At 59.8% G+C, this 19,179-nt stretch overlaps 1 protein-coding gene across 1 annotated transcript in view; it reads right to left on the reverse strand.

Moving 5' to 3' along the window:
• NIBAN2 (niban apoptosis regulator 2) overlaps positions 1 to 19,179 on the reverse strand; it is a 53,699-nt gene that overhangs the window by 19,071 nt on the left and 15,449 nt on the right. Inside the window, exon 2 of the mRNA XM_012771992.3 lies at positions 1,534 to 1,664. Within this exon, the coding sequence (XP_012627446.1) occupies positions 1,534 to 1,664 (131 nt within the window). The remainder of the gene's footprint in view (positions 1 to 1,533; positions 1,665 to 19,179) is intronic.

A 19,179-nucleotide genomic window follows, 5' to 3' on the forward strand; every position in this document is an offset into this window, starting at 1 on the left:
TTGCTTTGGGGGAGGGGAGTGAACCGAGCCCAGACCTCCCAGTCTGGGGCCCCCTCGGCTTCCCTCTGCTTGGCCGCTGGTCCCAGCCATGCCCCCGTTCTGCCCACACCTGTCCCCTCCCTGCGTGGCCTTCCCAATAATCCGAATCCCGTCTGGCCTTCAGAGCCCCATGAAGCCCCCGCCCCCCACAAAAGCTACTCTGACCTCTCTGGCCCATGATGACTCTCCTCTCTAAAAGCCACTTTACAACCAGAGAAACTGAGGCTCAGCAAAGGGACACCGAGTGTCTGAGGTCACCCAGCAAATCAGGATTCAAACCCCTTAGTAATTCCACCTGCTTCCCCCTCTCACGCCACTTACCATCGCTTACCAGATCCTGCCAAAGCCCTGTGCAGGGGGAACCCATTAGCCAGATGAGGAGACTGAGCCTGGGGGGGGGTGAATCAACTGCCCCAGCCACCAGCTAGTGACAGCATCTGGACCCAGGTCCTCCGTAGGGCTCTGTCCCTCCTGGGTGGCACTGCCCCAGCATCCCGCTGGCCGAGCACAGGGTGACTTGGGCAGCCAGGAGAGCGAGGACAACTCCACGGCCCACCAGCCACGGAAATCCAGCCACTAATGACCTGAGCACCAGGCACTGGGGTCCCCCCGCAGACCTGGCTCGTGCCCCACTTCTAGGGAGAATTGGCTCAGCCAGTCAGATCCCCGGAGGGAAGGCCATGGGTGCTCTGCACAGTGGCCACCAGCCAGGAGCCAGAAGCCCCTGGGCCACCACTCAGCCACAGCAGAGCCAGGCTCCCTTCCTCATCACCCTTTCCTCTGCCCCTGGCCATCCAGGGGGCAGAAGCTGAAGGTCACTGAAAGGGAACGACCCCAGCCCTGGGACATACGGTGCCCTCAAACAGGACATCCCCAGGCTGACACAGAGGCCCCTGCACCATCCCCAGGGGCGCAGGGCTGGCCTCTCACCCTGAGCGCTCGGACGGGGACACAGAGCCACCCTGTGCTCCCAATATCCCCCGCCCTCCTCCCCAGCCCCATGCCGAGTCAATCACAGGGTCCCCCCAGAAGGCTTTGCTTGCCTCCCCGGCCCACATGGGCCCTTGGCCTGGACCCAGACAGCTTCCAATCACCCTGGACAGGTGGTCCTACTACTAACAGCGGGATTAGGACAAGGCCGGTGACAGCACCTTCCCCACTCCTGGCACCACAACCAACCCGCCATCCCCCATGAAGGAGGTATCCTCATCCCATTTGGCAGATGAGTAAACTGAGGCTCTTGGAGGAGGACCTTGCCTTGAACCCCCAGAGCCCCACTCCGAGGGCGAAGGGGCTGAGCTGGAGAGAGCCACCTACGGCGAATGAGGGGGCCTTGACACCCGACCCTGGCTATCCGCCTATTCAGAAGCGGCCCGCTAGGGACTACCACGGCAACAATGGGAAACTGAGGCCCAGAGTAATGGAGGCCCTCGCCCGGGCCACGTGGCAAGGGGGTGGCTGGCAGAGCCGGCCCCGACCCTCAGCGCCCCTCACCTTGCGCCAGAGCAGCTGGGCCTGCGGCAGCCCCGTGCCCTCGATCTCGTGGCGCATGCTGCTGAACAGAGCCACGCCATACTGGTCTTCGTAGAAGCGCAGGAACTCCCGCAGGATCTTCCCGGTTTTCTCTGCAAGGGAAGGACAGAGTGTGAGGTCCCCGTGGGTGCGATGCCCAGCGAGCGCCCCAGGCAGGACGTCGGCAAAGCCCCAACCCCCTGCACGTGGGACCGTGTGCAGGGGCTCCTCGCCCTCGCGCTGCGTCTGGGTGGAGTCGTGCACTCCCTGCAGAAGCAGCCACCCAGGCAAAGGGTGAGCCCCGCGTGAGAATCCGGAGGGGAAGCGCCCTGTGCACGGGCAACGGCGGGAGGTGGCTGAATGGGCACCTCTGGGGAAAGGTCAGTGCGCAGCGCTTCACCCGGACTAAGAAGAGGGACAGGACCCACCTGGGGCCGGGAAGGCCCCAGCACGGAGCCGCGTGCAGAGCAAGCTGCAGAATCAGCTGCTGCCCCTCGGCCACTGAGAAACGATCCCCACCTGTGTGTGAACCATGACCGCTGGGCGCCCAGGAGAAGGGCAGGGAGGGCAGGACCTCGGGGCGAGGGGGGTGCAGAGTGAGCTGTTTGCTGCTCACCCCGTTCCTGATTTTGCAATCAGGATTCCTCTCGTAATAAAAAACAAGCAGTCTAAAATCAACTCGCCGGCCACGTTAACAGCCTTTTGGCTCTCCCTGGCCGTTTGCCGCTCCCTGCTGCTAAGTGGATTTCGAACAGAAAAGGTTGAGTCCTGGGCCTCCAACCCAGCCCAGCACCACGGGCCCACGTGGCGGCCTGGGCCTCCCTGCATGCAGATGCAGAAACTGAGGCCCGGAGAGGGTCGCGCCCTGTGATGAGGGAAGAGGTTTCCTGGTCCAGACCTGGGGTTTCCGCACCGTGCAGCGCCCTCTCTGGGCCTCAGCTTCCCCCACGTGCTGCCAGGGCTGGACGCGATGCTGCCACCTGTCCACCTGGACAGCGGACTCCAAAGACCTGGTCTTTCTCAGAGGAGACGGGGCTGACGGGACCCTGGCCCTGCTGTGGCCAAAGGTGCCTGGCTAGGACGGCATTTCATTTCATCCTCACAGAGATATCAAGAGGATGAAATGCCGTGGAATGCAATAGCTCTGTGAGGTAGACCCCGTTATCCCCCCTTTACAGAGGAGGAAGCTGAGGCCCAGAGAGGTTAAGTCGCTAGCACAAGGTCACACAGCTAGAGGGTGGTGGAGCTGGGATACAGTCCTGCGGCCCACCCCCGGTGGCAGGGCTGAGAGCACATGCCACCTCCCACGTCCCACAGCTCATACCCAGGGGCTCAGCCTAACCTGACCCTCCCGAGGTCTGCCCGCACCCCAACCCCGCCTCGGTGACAGTGGGGGGCACACCCTCTGCAGGCAGCACGGCCCACCAACCCCGCTCCACAGACCCGTCCCTGCCTGGGTGCCCCTTTCCTGGAATGAGCTCATGTCTGTCCGGATTCCAGTTTGGGGGAGGAAGGGGAGAACAAATGAGGAATTTGCTTTGAATGCCTATTTTTTAAAAGCCATAAACAACCAGAACCTCTAAGGGACCGTGGGAGTTGTTCTGAGAAACGATGAGGCAGAGGAGGGGTACGGGGGAGACAGCGCCATGACCTGGGGACACAGAAGACACAGGATGGCAGCTGGCAGTGGCACCTGCCAACAATCAGGCATCTCCGTCGTCACAGCTGCCCTGAGTCGTGTCAACCCCTGGTCGCAAAAGCTGTACACTCGTGAGCCCAAAGAACCTTCGTGAAAACCCTGGGGGTTGGTGCCACTGTTTTCCTATTTCAGGGATGAGGAGGCTCATGGACCCAGGGTTCCCAGCCGGGCTCCGTCCCGACCCCACGCCGCCGAGCACACAGTGGGCATTATTCGATTAACGATATGAAGTACGGCGTGTCTGATTCCTTAAGTACTGAGTTTGACAGTTGCTATCTCTGACATTTCACTTTGACACCTCTTGTTTTACATTTATCGTGAGGGTACATCCTCAGTCTTTCAAACACATGGTTTGGCTTGTGATCATCTTTCAAAGTATTTTTTAGAGCAATTTTTGTGAAACCATGGATAAGTCAAAAATTCATGTTATTTTTTAATATGAGTTCTGTTGTGGAACCAATGCAGCACAGATAGCTCAAAATATCAACAAAGTGTTTGGGAAGGATGTGGCTGATGAACGCACAGTACACTGATGGTTTGAGAAGTTCTGTTCTGGTGATTTTAATCTTGAAGATGAGCCACGTGGGCGACCTGAGGCCAAGGTGGACAATGATGAGCTGAAAGCTGTAGCGGAAGCGAATCCATCTCGACCCACGCGTTTGACGTTACCATCCCAACAATATTGGACCATTGGAAACAAATGGGCAAGGTAAAGAACCTGGATAGGTGGGTTCCACGTGAATTAAATGAGCATTAGCAGAGAAATCACCTTGAAGCTTGCCTTTCTTTGCTGTCACGACATAAAGGTGAACCATTTCTACATTGTATTGTGATGTGTGATGAAAATGGATTCTTTTTGACAATCAAGCATTTGGCACAATGGTTGGATAAAGAGGAAAAGTGCCAAAACACAGTCTAAAACTGAATATTTATCAAAAAAAGCGAATGGTGTCTGTGTGGGTGTCTAGCGCTGATACTGTCCACTGCAGCTTCATGAAACCTGGTCAATTGATTGCAGCGGATGTTTACTGCAGCCAATTGCATGCAGTGAGGAGGATGCTTGAGATCAAACATCTGAGACTGGTCAACAGAGGCAGGCCAATCCTCTTACAAGACAACATTCGACCACATGTTGCACAAACAACGCTGCTCAAACTACAGAGACTGGACTTGGAAACTCTGCCACCCACCGTATTCCCAGACCTTGCACCAACTGACCACCATGTCTTCCAGGCTTTGGACCACTTCTTGCAAAGAAAACTACTCGATACTGAACAAGCAGTGGGAAATGCCTTTCGAGATTTCATCACCACTCACTCTCCAGGCTTCTTCGCTACTGGGATAAACAAGCTACTGTTACGATGGCAAACTCTGTCGATAGTTTCAGTGCATACTTTGATTAACTGTACTGCTTCTTGTTAGAGACAAAATAAACCACACTTTTTATTAAAAAATGAGACATTTCATATTTAACTACCTAAATATCGATATGGCAGCAGGATAGGCAACCCTGGGGCTATAGGTCTTGAGGGTCCTTTGGCCATGACTCTGGGGGCCCTGATATGCCCAGGACATCATTTCCCGAATGGCTGGAATCTGCCGCCCTGACCCTTGGGGACCCCCAGGGAGCGCACCAGAGTGAGGACTCAGCCCACAGCTGCCCTGCACAGCCCAGCAGTCTGGGAGTTGAGTCCAGGCGGAAGCAGGGGGGCTTGCAAGGACCCCCGGGCTGGGCTGGGGAGGGCACAGCAGGGGCAAGGCCAAGCCAGGAGCAGGCCAACACATCCCGCTGAGGCAGGGAGGGCTGTGGGCCGGAGAGGAAGACTTCTGATGCCCTGAGGAAGCGACAAGCAGGAGATCGAGGGGCCCCTCACCACCCAGCCCTGCTCCCTGAGCTCGGAGCCAAGGGGGTCCAGGGGACGCTAGCACTTGTCTCAGGTGGCCAAGGCTGCAGGCTGGGCCTGGCCCCCTTTGCTACCGCCGGACCCCAGTGCCAGGCCCGGCTCAGGCAGCTGCTCGGCAAGGGGAGGGAGAGTTGGGGGGCCGTCCTGGGTCCAGTCACCAAATAGTCACTGAGTCAGAACGAAGAAAGGCCGCAGGGCAGGGCGGGCGTCAGGACGCTGCAGGAGCAGGGGGTGGGGGGACAACAGCTCTCTGCAAGGGGTTAAGGACTGAAAGGACGGTGCCCAGACGGCAGCAGGGAGCCGGCTCTGCCCGGGAGAGCTGGACCGGGAAGACTGTGGGGAACGGCCACGGCTGGCTTCTTGGCAGACGCAGCGCCGAGCACATTCTTGAGAGATGTTCTAAGCCAGCTTGGGAGGAAGCGCCACATGCTCGCTACAAAGGAATTATCCAGAAACCCAGGGATGTGGACTCGGCTGCTGGGGGCCAAGGCGTGGGGGCCAGAGGGACCCAGAAGGCCGGGAGCACTTGGAGGGTGTCCGGCCTGGACAGAGGGCCATGGGGGAGAGGCCGGGACAGAGTCTCACGGAGCCTCTGGCCAGACCCTGCTGGAAGAGGACTCAGGTGGGCACCGCCGCCCTGGGGAAGCCTCAACCAGAGGGCCTGGCCGTGCCCCTGCCCGCTGAGCTCTGGGGCCACAACCCAGGCAGGCCCCCCCCCCTGCAAATGCAGCTCAGCACCCCACAGTTCCCTTCCTGCGGGACTGTGGCGCCCCTGCCTGGCTGTCTGTGGGTGGTCCTGGGGCCTCCGCACCCCTCTCTCCTCCGCCCGGCCCACACCAGCTCTTCCTGTTTCCTTGGCAGCCTCCAAGAGACTCGGAGACTCGTGGATTGGGGCAGGGCCTCAGAAGCCACGGCTCACGCGCTGTGGGGGAAGCTGCGCCAGAGAGGGTGCAGGCTCACAGGGGCTCACCAGGCGGCTGACACCCTCCTGGTCCTGGCTCTACCACTGTCGCAGGGCCACGTGGGACATCCCTCCCCCAGATGACAGAAAGCAACAGGCCATGGCCCTGGGCGGCCCCAGCAGGTGTAGTTGCGCTGGGGCTGGGGTCTGAGGGTGTGCGTGGTGGCCACCGCCTGCCACATTCTCTCGTCCTCCTACCTCCCTGCCTCCCCAGGCTGACTCAGCCCCAGGTGCTGCTGGATGAGAAGGCATGTGTGTGTGTGGGGGTGGCTTGGAGCCACCTGCAGCCCCAGCACCAGCTCCTGGCGAGGAGCACAGGGTGGGGCTGGAGTCCCAACTCTGCCAGATGCCGGCCCTGCCAGCTGCCCGGCTCTCCCAGAGCCTCAGTTCCTCATCTGTGAAATAGGTCTAACAGAACCCAGCACCATGCTCTGCAGGTATGGAGAGCCGCTCAGTGCTCAGCTCGGGCCTCTGTAAACATCACTATTAATCATAATAGTGCTCAGCTTATAACAACAGTGGCAAGAGACTGTTTGAAATTTTTATTAGTAGGTATAACTTTTATAGTTTGAAAAAAAATCCAGCCGGGCGCGGTGGCTCACGCCTGTAATCCTAGCTCTCTGGGAGGCCGAGGCAGGCGGATTGCTCGAGGTCAGGAGTTCGAAACCAGCTTGAGCAAGAGCGAGACCCCGTCTCTACTATAAATAGAAAGAAATTAATTGGCCAACTAATATATATAGAAAAAATTAGCTGGGCATGGTGGCGCATGCCTGTAGTCCCAGCTACTTGGGAGGCTGAGGCAGAAGGATTGCTTGAGCCAGGAGTTGGAGGTTGCTGTGAGCTAGGCTGACGCCGTGGCACTCACTCTAGCCTAGGCAACAAAGTGAGACTCTGTCTCAAAAAAAAAAAAAAAAAAAAAATCCAATAAAGATTTTTTTCTAAAGAGCCAGGACAAGAATCACAAAGTAATAACAATAATAATGATGAGGCGGTCTCTAGCAGAGACCAAAGGGAGTGCCCACCGGGAGGGAGAAATGGCACAGGCTGCGGAGGAGGCGGGCAAGCAGGGCCGTGCATGCGTGTGTGCATGTGACAGTGCATGCATGTGCATGTGACAGTGTGTATGTGCATGCATGCATAGAACACCCAGGAACCAGGTTCTCACCCGACCTTGGCTGGACTCCCTTGCGTAACCCTCGGCTCTGTCACCCAGAGCCATCTGTTGTTGCCCTTTGTGCCCTCCTGCCAGCAACGTCCCCCAGGTGAGGCAGTAACCCACCTGTCAGATGCGGGGCCCACCTGTTCTCTGCTCCAACACACACTCTCAGGTTCTTCAGACGGCCCCAGAGGTGAGTACAGGTAAATAAACATCCCACCACACAGGTATACAAACCAAAGCTCAGGGTGATTAAATGGCTCATGAAAGGTCACTCCACTCGGTCAGTCAACAAACACATAGTGAGCCCTAGGTGAGCTGTCACAAAAGGGGCCTGCCTGTGGGGTCCTGATTCCCTCCGTTTTTTTTGGAGACAGTCTGTGTTGCCCAGGCTAGAGTGCCGTGGCGTCAGCCTAGCTCACAGCAACCTCAAACTCCTAGGCTCAAGTGATCCTCCTGCCTCAGCCTCCCGGGTACCTGGGACTATAGGCACGTGCCACCATGCCCAGCTAATTTTTTCTATTTTTAGTTGTTTGGCTAATTTCTTTCTATTTATAGTAGAGACGGGGTCTCGCTCTTGCTCATGCTGGTCTCGAACTCCTGAGCTCAAGCAATCCTCCCGCCTCAGCCTCCCAGAGTGCTAGGATTACAGGCGTGAGCCACCGCACCCGGGGCCTGATTCCAATCTTAGCCCAAGAAGGCAGCTGTGAATTCTGGGAGCAGAGCGGCCTGATCTGTGCCCAGCCACCACTGCCCATCCAGGGTCTCTGGCTCCATGTCACGTTCCCATCCAGCTCTGAACAGGCCACTTCCCAGGGTGCAGGGCCAGGACGAACCCACACACGCGCACCCAACGGTTTGTTCTGGAGCCGGAGTCAAGCCTTTCCACGATCCGGCTGGATAAGGGGTGCTCTGTGGCTCGTAGGATGGCTCTGGCCCTCCAGGGACTGCAACCCTTTGGGGCTGCTGAAGGTGACTCAGGGACCCCTGCCAGCCAGTCCTCCTGACTCTGGCCCCGGAACGCCCCGTCTACCAGGTGCGCCCGTCCACAGAGACGGGCATTTCCGACAGCGCGTGATCCCAGCAGGCACCATCGTCCCCACTCTGCAGATAGAAGATGACGCTTGGGGAGACTCAGTGACTTACCCAAAGCCACACAGCTTTGAAGGGGAAAGAAGTGAGTTTGGAACCTGGTCTCACGGCACAGCCCACACAAAGCCCCTGCCCCACAAAGCCTTTTCCTCCCCGCGGCTCCGCAGCGCAGCCTGCAAAGTCCGCCTTTACCTGCCCTTGCTGGGCCCTGGCCCGGGCCCTAGAGGCAGCAAAGCAGGCCTTACTATCCCCATTTTACAGAAGAGGAAACTGAGGCTCAGAGGGCAAGGTGACTTTCCCAAGGTCACACTGCTGTCGAGCGTCAGAGTGAGGACTGAAGCCTGGGCTCTGCAGCCTCAGCTCACCCCGCGTGGCCCAGGCTGGCAGAGAACTTCACACCACTGGGTCCTGTGTGTCCATCCTCTCTGGACCTCAATGTCCCTGCCTCCAAAATGAGTGGGTGGGTCCTTCTCAGCTCAGCTGACCCCAAATCTCAACGACAATCTAATCGCGCTGCGCTGGCCAGGAGGAGGCATATGCTGTGAGTGCCTCTTGTCCCAGCTTCCCCTAACCCAAGGAGTGACCCTGCCTGGCCCACCCCAGGCCCAGCCACAACAGCAGCCAAGGCAGCAGAACGTTGACCTCTGATTTTCCAAACTGACAATGTCAACGATCACGCTTCTTCCTGTACAGATAGCAGAGGCTGGACGAGAACTGGGGTGGCCCCATGTGGCCTGAGAGCCGTGGGGAGCTGGGGGATGGGGTACCGGGCCCATGGTGCAGGTGGGGAAACTGAGCTGAGAATGGGGGAAGGCATACAGGGGTTCTTGGAGGATGGACCGGGAGGGGTATATTCCAGAGAGCCTTGAATGCCGAGCTAAGGAGTTTCTTCTCTGCCTTCTCGTGGCCCTACCTGAGCCCAGCACATGCCACACCTGTGCCAAGTGCCGTTCCTAGATCAAGCCCCCCCCCCCAATCCTCAACTCAACCCCAGGGCAGGTGGAGCTGGACTGGTAGAACGTTTCAGATGGAAGCCAAGGCCCTTCCAGAAACTGAGACCCCGGCCAAGTCATGGCGCTGAGGAGAGACAGACATGGGACCCGCACCCAGGTTCAGACCTGGCACCTGAGCCTGAAGCCCTGCTCCAACGCAGAGGTGGGCCTGGACGAAGAGGGCCATCTCCTGCTGTGACCATATCCAGCTCGTGTAAACCGCAGGGGCTGCATGCCAGTCCCAGCCCTGGTCTGGCCCAAGCTGGAGGCACCATGCCAGACCTGTCCCTGGCTCATCCAGCCCCTCCAGTGGGCTCCAGGGACATGTCTCACCCACAAGGCCCAGCCCGGTTTCAGGGCTTCAGGGCTGAGAGGTTTGCGACAGAAACCAGGCAGGCAGCAGCACCCTACGGGGTGGGGCGGGCTCAGAACCTGCCTGCCAGGTTCCCAGAGCACTGGGGAGCAGGTCCAGCGTGGCGGGGGGTGCCAGTAGCTGGGGGCACGACCACACCCACCGCAGAGTGCAGGGAACAGCAGAGGCAGGAGAGGGGAGGGGACTCAGTTTCCCTGTGGCGTGCAGTTGTCTGAAGCACCACCACCTCCATCATCCACCTGGGACAGCAGGTGGAGGTCCAGAGAGGGGGTGGCATTCCCCTAGAGTCACACAGCATGTCCCAACAGAGCTGGGTTGGCATGCCAGACCGCCAGGGCCCAGCCGAGGGCCCTTCTACCCCACCACCCATCACTGTCGATACGAAATAACAGCCACCATCTGTTTGTCATCACTTCTGTGCCCAGCACAGTATTAGCACCACATGTTTACTCTCGTTAGTTCGTGTATCACCCTGCTTTCCAGAGGACCCTGAGGCTCAGAGAGGTTAAGTGACTTCTCCAGGGACACACAGCTTATAAATGACACAGGACCAGTCTAAGTCTAACAGGGAACCGACGTCAGGGCAAATCCATCTCATGCCCACCCCCCGGGCTGCCAGCCTCCGGCACAGAGCCTCCAAGGCGGGGCCTCCATGCAGCATGGCCTTGGCGGCCTCCATCGGAATGGCTGACATGCAGCTCCTGCTCAGGACCTGTAATCAGGTGGGAAGCCAGGAGGAGGGGTAATGACAGCCTCCACGGGGCGCAGGAGAGGGAGATGAGGCTGGCCCTGCCCGTGACAAGAGCCTGAACCAGCAGCCCGGAACCCTGCAGAGCCACCGCCGGGGAGAGGCGGGACGCTGAGGGTCCCCACAGTCAGTTCTCGTCCAGGAGGAGGACAGCACCAGAGAGGCCGAGGGGCCAACCCAGAGTCACTCCGTGCCCCGCCCCAGAAGGAGCGGCAGGTCCCTGGGACCACACTTCCAGGCCGAGAGGAGCAGGGACGGTTGGATTCCGCCCGGCCACACTCTGCTCCCCAGCGCGCGGCCGTCGGGGTGAGGTCCGCTTCCCCGCTGACCAGGGGCCAGTCAAGAGGCCAGCCCAGCCCGCCCCAGCCTGCACCCCTGCACTGCCCCCAGCCAGGCCACCCCCATCTCGTGCCCGCCACAGCCTCCGAAGCTCTGCCCCTCAGATCCTCCCACCCACAGAAGCCAGAGGGAACAGTCTGAACCGCCCCTGCTCAGAGACCGCCCATGGCTCCCACTGCCCTTGTCATAAAGGCGGAGTTCCTCAGCGGCCGGCCCTGGGCTGCCTGGGTCCTGCACAGGCTCTCCCGGGGCCACGCACTCCGTCCTCTGCTACGCCCACTCCTCCCCTCTCCACTGCGGCGTCCTTCCCCCGGAAAGTCCCCAGGCCATGGGGTGACTCGACTTGCAGGTGGGCAAAGGTCTGTTCCCTATCTGACTCCGCAGGCAGTACCCACGGCTCCGGGACAGGGCCTGGCACACGGCGGGCGGGGCAGGGAGCCCAGAGCAATAGGCCAGAGGGGCAATCTCGAGCCAGAGCCACCCCGGCAGGAGCCACTGCCCGCGGAGCAATAAAGCTCCACACACGGAAAGGGAGGTTTGCACCCACCCAGGGGCCTCGCTGGGTCCTCGCTGTCCTTCCCTGGGAAGTGGCTGCCACGTGCGGGCTCCCTCCCTCCTGGCCTCAGGTGCCCTGAAAGGACCCTCTGCTGGGTCACCCCTGCTCAGGCCAGTTATTAACAAGGAAAAACCTCTTCCCATGAAGACAGCGCCCGGCCCTGCATGTGCCAGCTCCGCGCCAGGCACTCGATGTGCGAGATCACACCCAGCTCTCAAAATGGCCCGGGACGGAGGCTCTGGCGTCACCCCAAGGGACAGCAAAGGCATGGAGCAGATAAGGACTGGTGGGCCGTGCACCCCAAGGGGGATTTACCGCAGCTTGACACTGAGCCTGACATGAGCCCCAGAGGATGGTACAGGAATCACCCCCATTGAGGAGACAGGCTGCAAGGTCCAAGGTCAGCCCCTGCCAAGCAGAGGAGCAGGAATCCAAGGCGGGCTTTGAACCAGGCTGGCTGAACCTGGACTCCAAGGGCTACAGAACCATCCAGAAGATCATCACATGAAGCACTGTGTAAAGGATCTCCCTGGGCTCCGATGGCCCCAGGAGACTGTGGACCCACCCATCACCACGGGCCTGGTACACTGCAGCCTCGTGCACGTGTTACCCTGAATCAAATCCAAGGTCCACGATCTCAATCCCGCCTCCCTCCCATCCCCCACCCTGGCATTTCCTGCCTCCCTGGCTGGTGGAACACCCCCATCTCCAGTTCAAAATCTCAGCTAGATTTCAAGGCCCTATTCACACACTGTCTTTAATCCTAGCACTCTGGGAGGCCAAAGCAGGAGGATTGCCTGAGGCCAGGAGTTCAAGACCAGCCTGAGCAAGAATGAGACCCCATCTCTACTAAAGATAGAAAAATTAGCCAGATGTGGTGCACACCTGTAGTCCCAGCTACTTGGGAGGCCAAGCCAGGAGGACTGCTGGACCCCAGGAGTTTGAGGTTGCTGTGAGCTAGGCTGACACCAGTGCACTCTAGCCTGAGCAACAGAGCGAGACTCTGTCTCAAAAAAAAAAAAAAAAACCAACCCCATTTTATAGATGAGGAATCTGAGGCTCAGAGAGGTTAAGTGACTTGCCCAACATCACACAGATAAGAGCGAAACTGCAATGTGAACCCAAGTTGGCCGTTGTTCACTGCTCTGTCCCAGCACCTGGAACTGTGCCAGGAGGGAGACCGCTCGGAAGCATTCGCAGCCTCTCTCGGGGCCATTCCTCACGCTGTGGCAGCGCCCCAGGTCCCAGCACCATCTCGTTCACTCCGTGTCCCCAGCGCCTGGCACAGCACTGGCCTTGGGAGAGGACAGTGGGTTTCTCAAGGAGGCAGGTATGTTCTGGGGCCAAGCTCAAAGGGAGAGGCAAACCCTGAGCTCAGAATGGCCTCTCTGGGCCTCAGCTTCCTCATCCGTAAAATGGGCACAATGTCATAGTCTCCCCTACCTCCCATGGTGGCTGAGGGGCCTGAGGAGATGTTGGCTTTTGTTGTTAACAACAGTCAAAGGCTGGGTGTGCCCCATAAGGGCACATGGCTGCCATCATGACCTTTGGCACCAGTGGAATCCCTGCCGTGGCACGTTCCCTCATTAGGGGACCAGTCACACTTGCTGATAGCCAGCCACTGGACCCCGGAAGGCACCTGTGAGATCAAGTCTAAGCTTTCCCTTTGAGCAAGTGGGGAAACTGAGGCTGGGGAATGGGGAAAAGCTGCCAGGGTCCCATCACCCTGTTAGTGGCCCAGCTCCCCTGAGACCAGCCTAGGGAGAAAGAAAGCAGTGGGGCTTTCGCACCCGGAGCAGGAAATCTGGCTTCTGGTCTCTGGCTTCCCAGTCCCCCCACCCCAGGCCACTTCTTTGGGACCCTCCCCCCAGACAGTCCCGGCCTCCACCCACAGCCCTGGCCTTCTCCTCCGCGCCTCACTTGTGATGCTCCCGCGGACCCAGCTCCTGCCTGGCCCCGGCAGGTGATCCACAAACACAGCACAGGTGGAAGGTCACCCAGGAGGCCACAGGGGGCCTGGGACGGAGCCTGAGTGAGTGGGGGGCTGGCTGGGTCCCCTCCTCACGAAGGCAGGTTGGGGGGAGGTGGCGGAGCCAGGAGCCAGCCCCAGCTGGGGCTTCTCACAAAGCTGCCTTGAAAACCCTGCAGTGAGCAAATATTTAACCAGGGCTCAGCCTCCCAGGTGTGGGGAAGAGTGAGCTCTCAGGCAGGAGGGCTCGGGGTGGGGGGCACAAAGAAATGCCCCCCAAAAAAGCAGACGAAGGCCCGCCCACCCAGGGCCACCCTTTCCTTTATGCTCCAGGCGCCTCAGTGGGAGGAAGTCGAGCTGTCTTGACACAAACACAGGGAAACAAGAGCCGTCTCATCGTCTCATCCCGTGCTGCCCTGCCCGGCGGCAGCCTGTGGTGGTGGCCTGGGAGCCCAGGGCCAGGCACCCCGGCTCTCTGGGTGCAGAGGGTGGAGGGGGGTCCCAAGCAGCATTACCGCCCCAGAGGGGACCCACACTCCAGGGTGCGCTCAGCTGCTGTCCTGCACCACCAGCCCCCATGGGGTGGCAGACGGTAATTTTGCAAACACTCCCTACTACCCACCTCACACCTAGTCACTTCTTTTTCTCAGCAACACCCCTCCCCTCCCCTCCTCTCTCATCATCCTCACCACCCCCACCAGAGCCTCAGCCTCCTAACCAGGCCTGGCCACTATCCTCCCCACGCCCTGTCCCCAGGTGCTCCTTAGCATGTCCTGTCCCTTCCCAGCCCGGGTCCACAGCCCGAGGCTCTGACGAAGCACAATCACACAGGCAGGCGCTCACCATGGGCTGGGCCCTGCCCTGGGCCTGTCTGAGGACCCGTCACCAACTGTCCCCTCAGCGCCCAGCCTGGAGTTGGACCTGAGATGTCCAGGAGGAACTTGGTGACCGAGCCCGTCCCCCGGGATGCTCCCATGACCAGCCTGAGAGTGGCACCCACAGGTCACACCACCAAGAAGCAGGGCGGAGGACGGGACCCAGCCTAGAACCGTGTTCTCCATCAGTCCACCCAGGACAGACCACAGTGGCAGATGGTGGCAGAGCCACAGTCAGGCAAGGCTCCCAAAGGCCTCATTCATTCATCCAGCAGCCCCAGGGCACGGGGAACCCAGGGAGAGCGGGACAAACCCAGCTCCTGCCATCGGAGGATTTAAGAGTCTAATGACGGTGCTCACGCCTGTAATCCTAGCTCTCTGGGAGGCTGAGGCGGGAGGATTGCTCAAGGTCAGGAGTTTGAAACCAGCCTGAGCAAGAGTGAGACCCCGTCTCTACTAAAAATAGAAAGAAATTAATTGGCCAACTAAAACTATACATAGAAAAAATTAGCCAGGCATGGTGGCGCATGCCTGTAGTCCCAGCTGCTCGGGAGGCTGAGGCAGGAGGATCCCTTGAGCCCAGGAGTTTGAGGTTGCTGTGAGCTAGGCTGACACCACGGCACTCTAGCTGGGGCAACAGTGAGACACTGTCTCAAAAAAAAAAAAAAGTCTAATGAAGGAGACGGATTGTCAACGAAAACGACAGTGGCTAAGTGCCCTGACTGGGAAAAGCACAGGAGGTCACTGAAGCCCAGGAGGCGACTGACCCAGTCTGCAGGGTCACGGGAGACTCCCAGAGGGTAACAGCTGAGACAGAAGGAGTCCCTGTGAGGTGGCACAGCAAGCTGGGGAGAGAGAGGGTGCCAAGCAGAAGCCCCAGGAAACGCAGAAGTCAGCCGTGCACGAGAGCATCGGCCCATTCCAGAAATACGTACCTCCTGCCCCACGAGGGGCTCTTCCACGGATCAGCGCGGCGTCAAGTTCCTGCAGTCAGATCTCAGTTCAAACCCTCCCTCCACCCTCGATGGCTATAGGACTTTGAGCATGTGGCCTAATTCTCTCTGAACCCCAGTTTCCTCAGCTGTAAAACGGAAGTGACGGCAGTGCCCACCTTGTGGGTTGTCCCGAGGATTCAAAGAAATGAGTAAAGCCACAGAGCCTGGGCACACGGGGGCCTGCATTATCAGTGGCAAGGACTGAGTTCCACCTGTCCCAGTGTTGGTGGCGGGAACGCAGGGTCGCGTGGACAGTGGGATCTTTCACAAGTGGCGACGGCAGTTTTCAGTGCTCTGTTTCCCGCCATGAAATGGGGACCAGCAAAGGGCCACGAGAATAGCCACTACCTGGTCCTTCAGCAGGACAGTCATGGGTGGAAGGTGACACGCCTGCGGTGCGATCTCGCTGGGCCCTCATCCCTGGGAGGGTAATGAATCAGAAAGGGGAAGTGAAGCGAGAAACACGCAGGCAAACCGCACACCACGAGCCGCAGCGGGCCAGAGCTGCTCTGCCGGCGGCGGGGAAGCTCCGCCCACCCTCTTAGCGGCCGCAGCCACCACCAGGTTCATCCTCACCAGAGACGGCGCCAGCTGGGAAAACCAAGGGCCCAAGTCCTTGTTCAGCTCCGCCACCAAATCACACGTAGCCCTGGGCAAGCCCCTGGCCTCCCGGTATCTTGTATTTGCACTTTTCTTTTTCTTTTCTTTTTTCTTTTCTTTTTTTTTGAGACAGAGTCTTGCTTTGTTGCCCAGGCTAGAGTGAGTGCCGTGGCGTCAGCCTGGCTCACAGCAACCTCAAACTCCTGGGCTCAAGCAATCCTCCTGCCTCAGCCTCCCAAGTAGCTGGGACTATAGGCATGCGCCACCACACCCGGCTAATTTTTTCTATATATATATTAGTTGGCCAATTAATTTCTTTCTATTTATAGTAGAGACGGGGGTCTCGCTCTTGCTCAGGCTGGTTTCGAACTCCTGACCTCGAGCAATCCGCCCACCTCGGCCTCCCAGAGTGCTAGGATTACAGGCGTGAGCCACTGTGCCCAGCCCTGCACTTTTCTTTTTTTCTTTTTTTTTTTTTTTCTTGTCTTATTGCATTGACTAAGACACCCAGATCGATGCTAAGGAAAATGCCTCTATAGTTTCAACATTAAGTATCAGACTTAGTTAGGATGTGACGAACACAGCTATAAAGGGCTGGGTACAGGTAGGGGCTGCCAAGGAAAAGGAGGGAGGACCCAGCTCCTCTCTCTAAAACTCAGGGTTGGATAATTCCCCAGGAAAGCAGACACTGGGGGAGCCCAGCCACAGCCATGCCCTGGCCAAGCTGGAGCCCGTTCTCAAGCCGCCCAGAGAAGACAGGGTCCCAGCAAGGGCTTCTGTCTCAGACGCCCAGTATGGGACCAGTGACTCCAGGAGGTAGGGAGCTCCCCATCACTGGAGGTGTGCAAGCAGAGGCTGGATGGCCAAAGAGTACCCACCTCAAAGAGTTGGTATGGGGACTAAATAAGATGTGTGAGGGGCACTGGCACCCGCCGGGCGGTCTGTAAGAGCCCAATATACGCCAGCTGCTACGCCAGTAAGAACGAACCCCTGCTACGCCAGTAAGAACGAACCCCTGCTATGTGCCAGCGGCTGTGGCCCAAGCCCAGTGGAAAAGGGCTACACAGACACACAAACCCACAAACCCTGCGCATCTCACCAGCCAAGCGCCCTCTGATGCCAACATCCTCTTCACTCCGTGCAAGTCAGGCTTCTTCCCAGGCTGCCCTGAGAGCCCGAACTCCTCCCCGCCCACCCACCACCCACACCCACACCCACGTGCACACACACACATGACACTCTCTCACACATGCACGCATGTGCACGCACACTGCTGCCTGCAGCTTCTGGCTCCCAACCCTCAGCAGTGAGGGGGGTGGGGGGGGCGCAGGGATCCTGCCTTCTCAGAGCCGGGCAGGGAGGGGAGGGGCACGATGAGCCGATGTGAAAACTCGCTCATGCGCTGACAGCTGGGCCGGAGGAAACCCAATCCCAGCCACGGTGCCAGGGCCCCTGGGCATGGAGACGCTTCACGCAGACAGAAGACGGGAAGTTTATGCAAATAACAGGACTGCCTCGGCCTGCCCCTCTGAGCTTGGCCAGTGAGGGGGTGGCGCAGGCCCTGCCCCACCCTCGGGTCACCAGCTGCAGGTCTCCTCAGGCTCCAGAAGGGGAAATGGGAGAGCAAACCCCCTCTTGGGCCCAGCCAGCCTCCCGCCCCCTGTTCCAGGTGCCTGCAGGGCCCCCACGGGTGCTTCCTGGGAGACCCTGCTCAGGCTGGGTTCTGTGTCTGCTTCCCCAGGGGTCCCTCAAGGGTGCATGGGGACAGGCTCACTGTCCCCATGTGAAGGGGGTAGGTGATACAGGGCTATGAGCACTGCTGCTAGGTGACCAGGGACAAACTCTCACCCTTCTTGGGCCTCTGCCTCCTCCTGTGTCCAGTGAAGGGGCTGGACACCATTGTGCCAGTTCCTGAAGGCCCTGACGTCCTCCAACTGGGACATTAGACAAGGTCCCTTCACAACACAGTGGCAGGCCCAGGAGAGCCTACCATTCAGCCTTGATCAAACTGATCCTGAGTTCCACCTGTCAGCCTGTGGTGCCAAAGGCACTGTCCCTGACTGTCATTAGCCCCTCACTCAGGTCAGAACCCCCCTGTTAGTCATTAGCACAACTTTGCTTTAACAATTCATTGTTCAGTGTCCACTTCCCCCACAAGGACAGGGACCCTGTCTGTGTAGTTGATGACATAACCCCAACACCTAGCATAGCACTGGGCACATAAGCATTTGTCCATTGTCAGATTATACCAGAGTTCTGCAATTCAGTCTCCCAGGAATCATAAGACATAGGAGGACATAGTGGCGCATTCCTGTAGTCCCAGCTACTCTGGAGGCTGAAGCAGCAAGATCACTTGAGCCCAGAAATTTGAGACTGCAGTGAGCTATAATCTCACCACTGCACTCCAGCCTGGGCCATAGAGAGATACCTCATCTCTAAAAAAAAAAAACCACAAAGGAGGAGCTTGGGGACAGACCCTTCCCAGCCCAGGGCTCTCCAATCCCAGTAGAGCCCAACAGGCAGGGCCCTTCCTGCACAAGTGAGGCTGGGGCTGGGGCTGGGGCTGGGGCTGGGGCTGGGGCTGGGGCTGGGGCTGGGGCTGGGGCTGGGCTGGGTTTGGGCTGGGGCTGGGGCTGGGGCTGGGGCTGGGGCTGGGGCTGGGCTGGGGCTGGGGCTGGGGCTGGGGCTGGGGCTGGGCTGGGGCTGGGGCTGGGGCTGGGGCTGGGCTGGGGCTGGGCTGGGGCTGGGGCTGGGCTGGGCTGGGCTGGGGCTGGGGCTGGAGCTGGGGCTGGGCTGGGCTGGGGCTGGGGCTGGGGCTGGGGCTGGGCTGGGGCTGGGGCTGGGGCTGGGGCTGGGGCTGGGGCTGGGCTGGGCTGGGGCTGGGGCTGGGGCTGGGGCTGGGCTGGGTTTGGGCTGGGGCTGGGGCTGGGGCTGGGGCTGGAGCTGGGGCTGGGGCTGGGCTGGGCTGGGCTGGGGCTGGGGCTGGAGCTGGGGCTGGGCTGGGCTGGGGCTGGGCTGGGCTGGGGCTGGGGCTGGGGCTGGGGCTGGGCTGGGCTGGGGCTGGGGCTGGGGCTGGGGCTGGGGCTGGGGCTGGGCTGGGGCTGGGGCTGGGGCTGGGCTGGGCTGGGGCTGGGGCTGGGGCTGGGGCTGGGGCTGGGCTGGGCTGGGGCTGGGGCTGGGGCTGGGCTGGGCTGGGGCTGGGCTGGGGCTGGGGCTGGGCTGGGGCTGGGGCTGGGCTGGGGCGGGGTTGGGCTGGGGCTGGGGCTGGGGCTGGGGCTGGGCTGGGGCTGGGCTGGGGCCGGGGCTGGGGCTGGGGCTGGGCTGGGGCTGGGGCCGGGGCTGGGGCTGGGCTGGGGCCGGGGCTGGGGC

The sequence above is a fragment of the Microcebus murinus genome, chromosome 12, assembly GCF_040939455.1.
Source record: "Microcebus murinus isolate Inina chromosome 12, M.murinus_Inina_mat1.0, whole genome shotgun sequence".
Classification (NCBI taxonomy): domain Eukaryota; kingdom Metazoa; phylum Chordata; class Mammalia; order Primates; family Cheirogaleidae; genus Microcebus; species Microcebus murinus.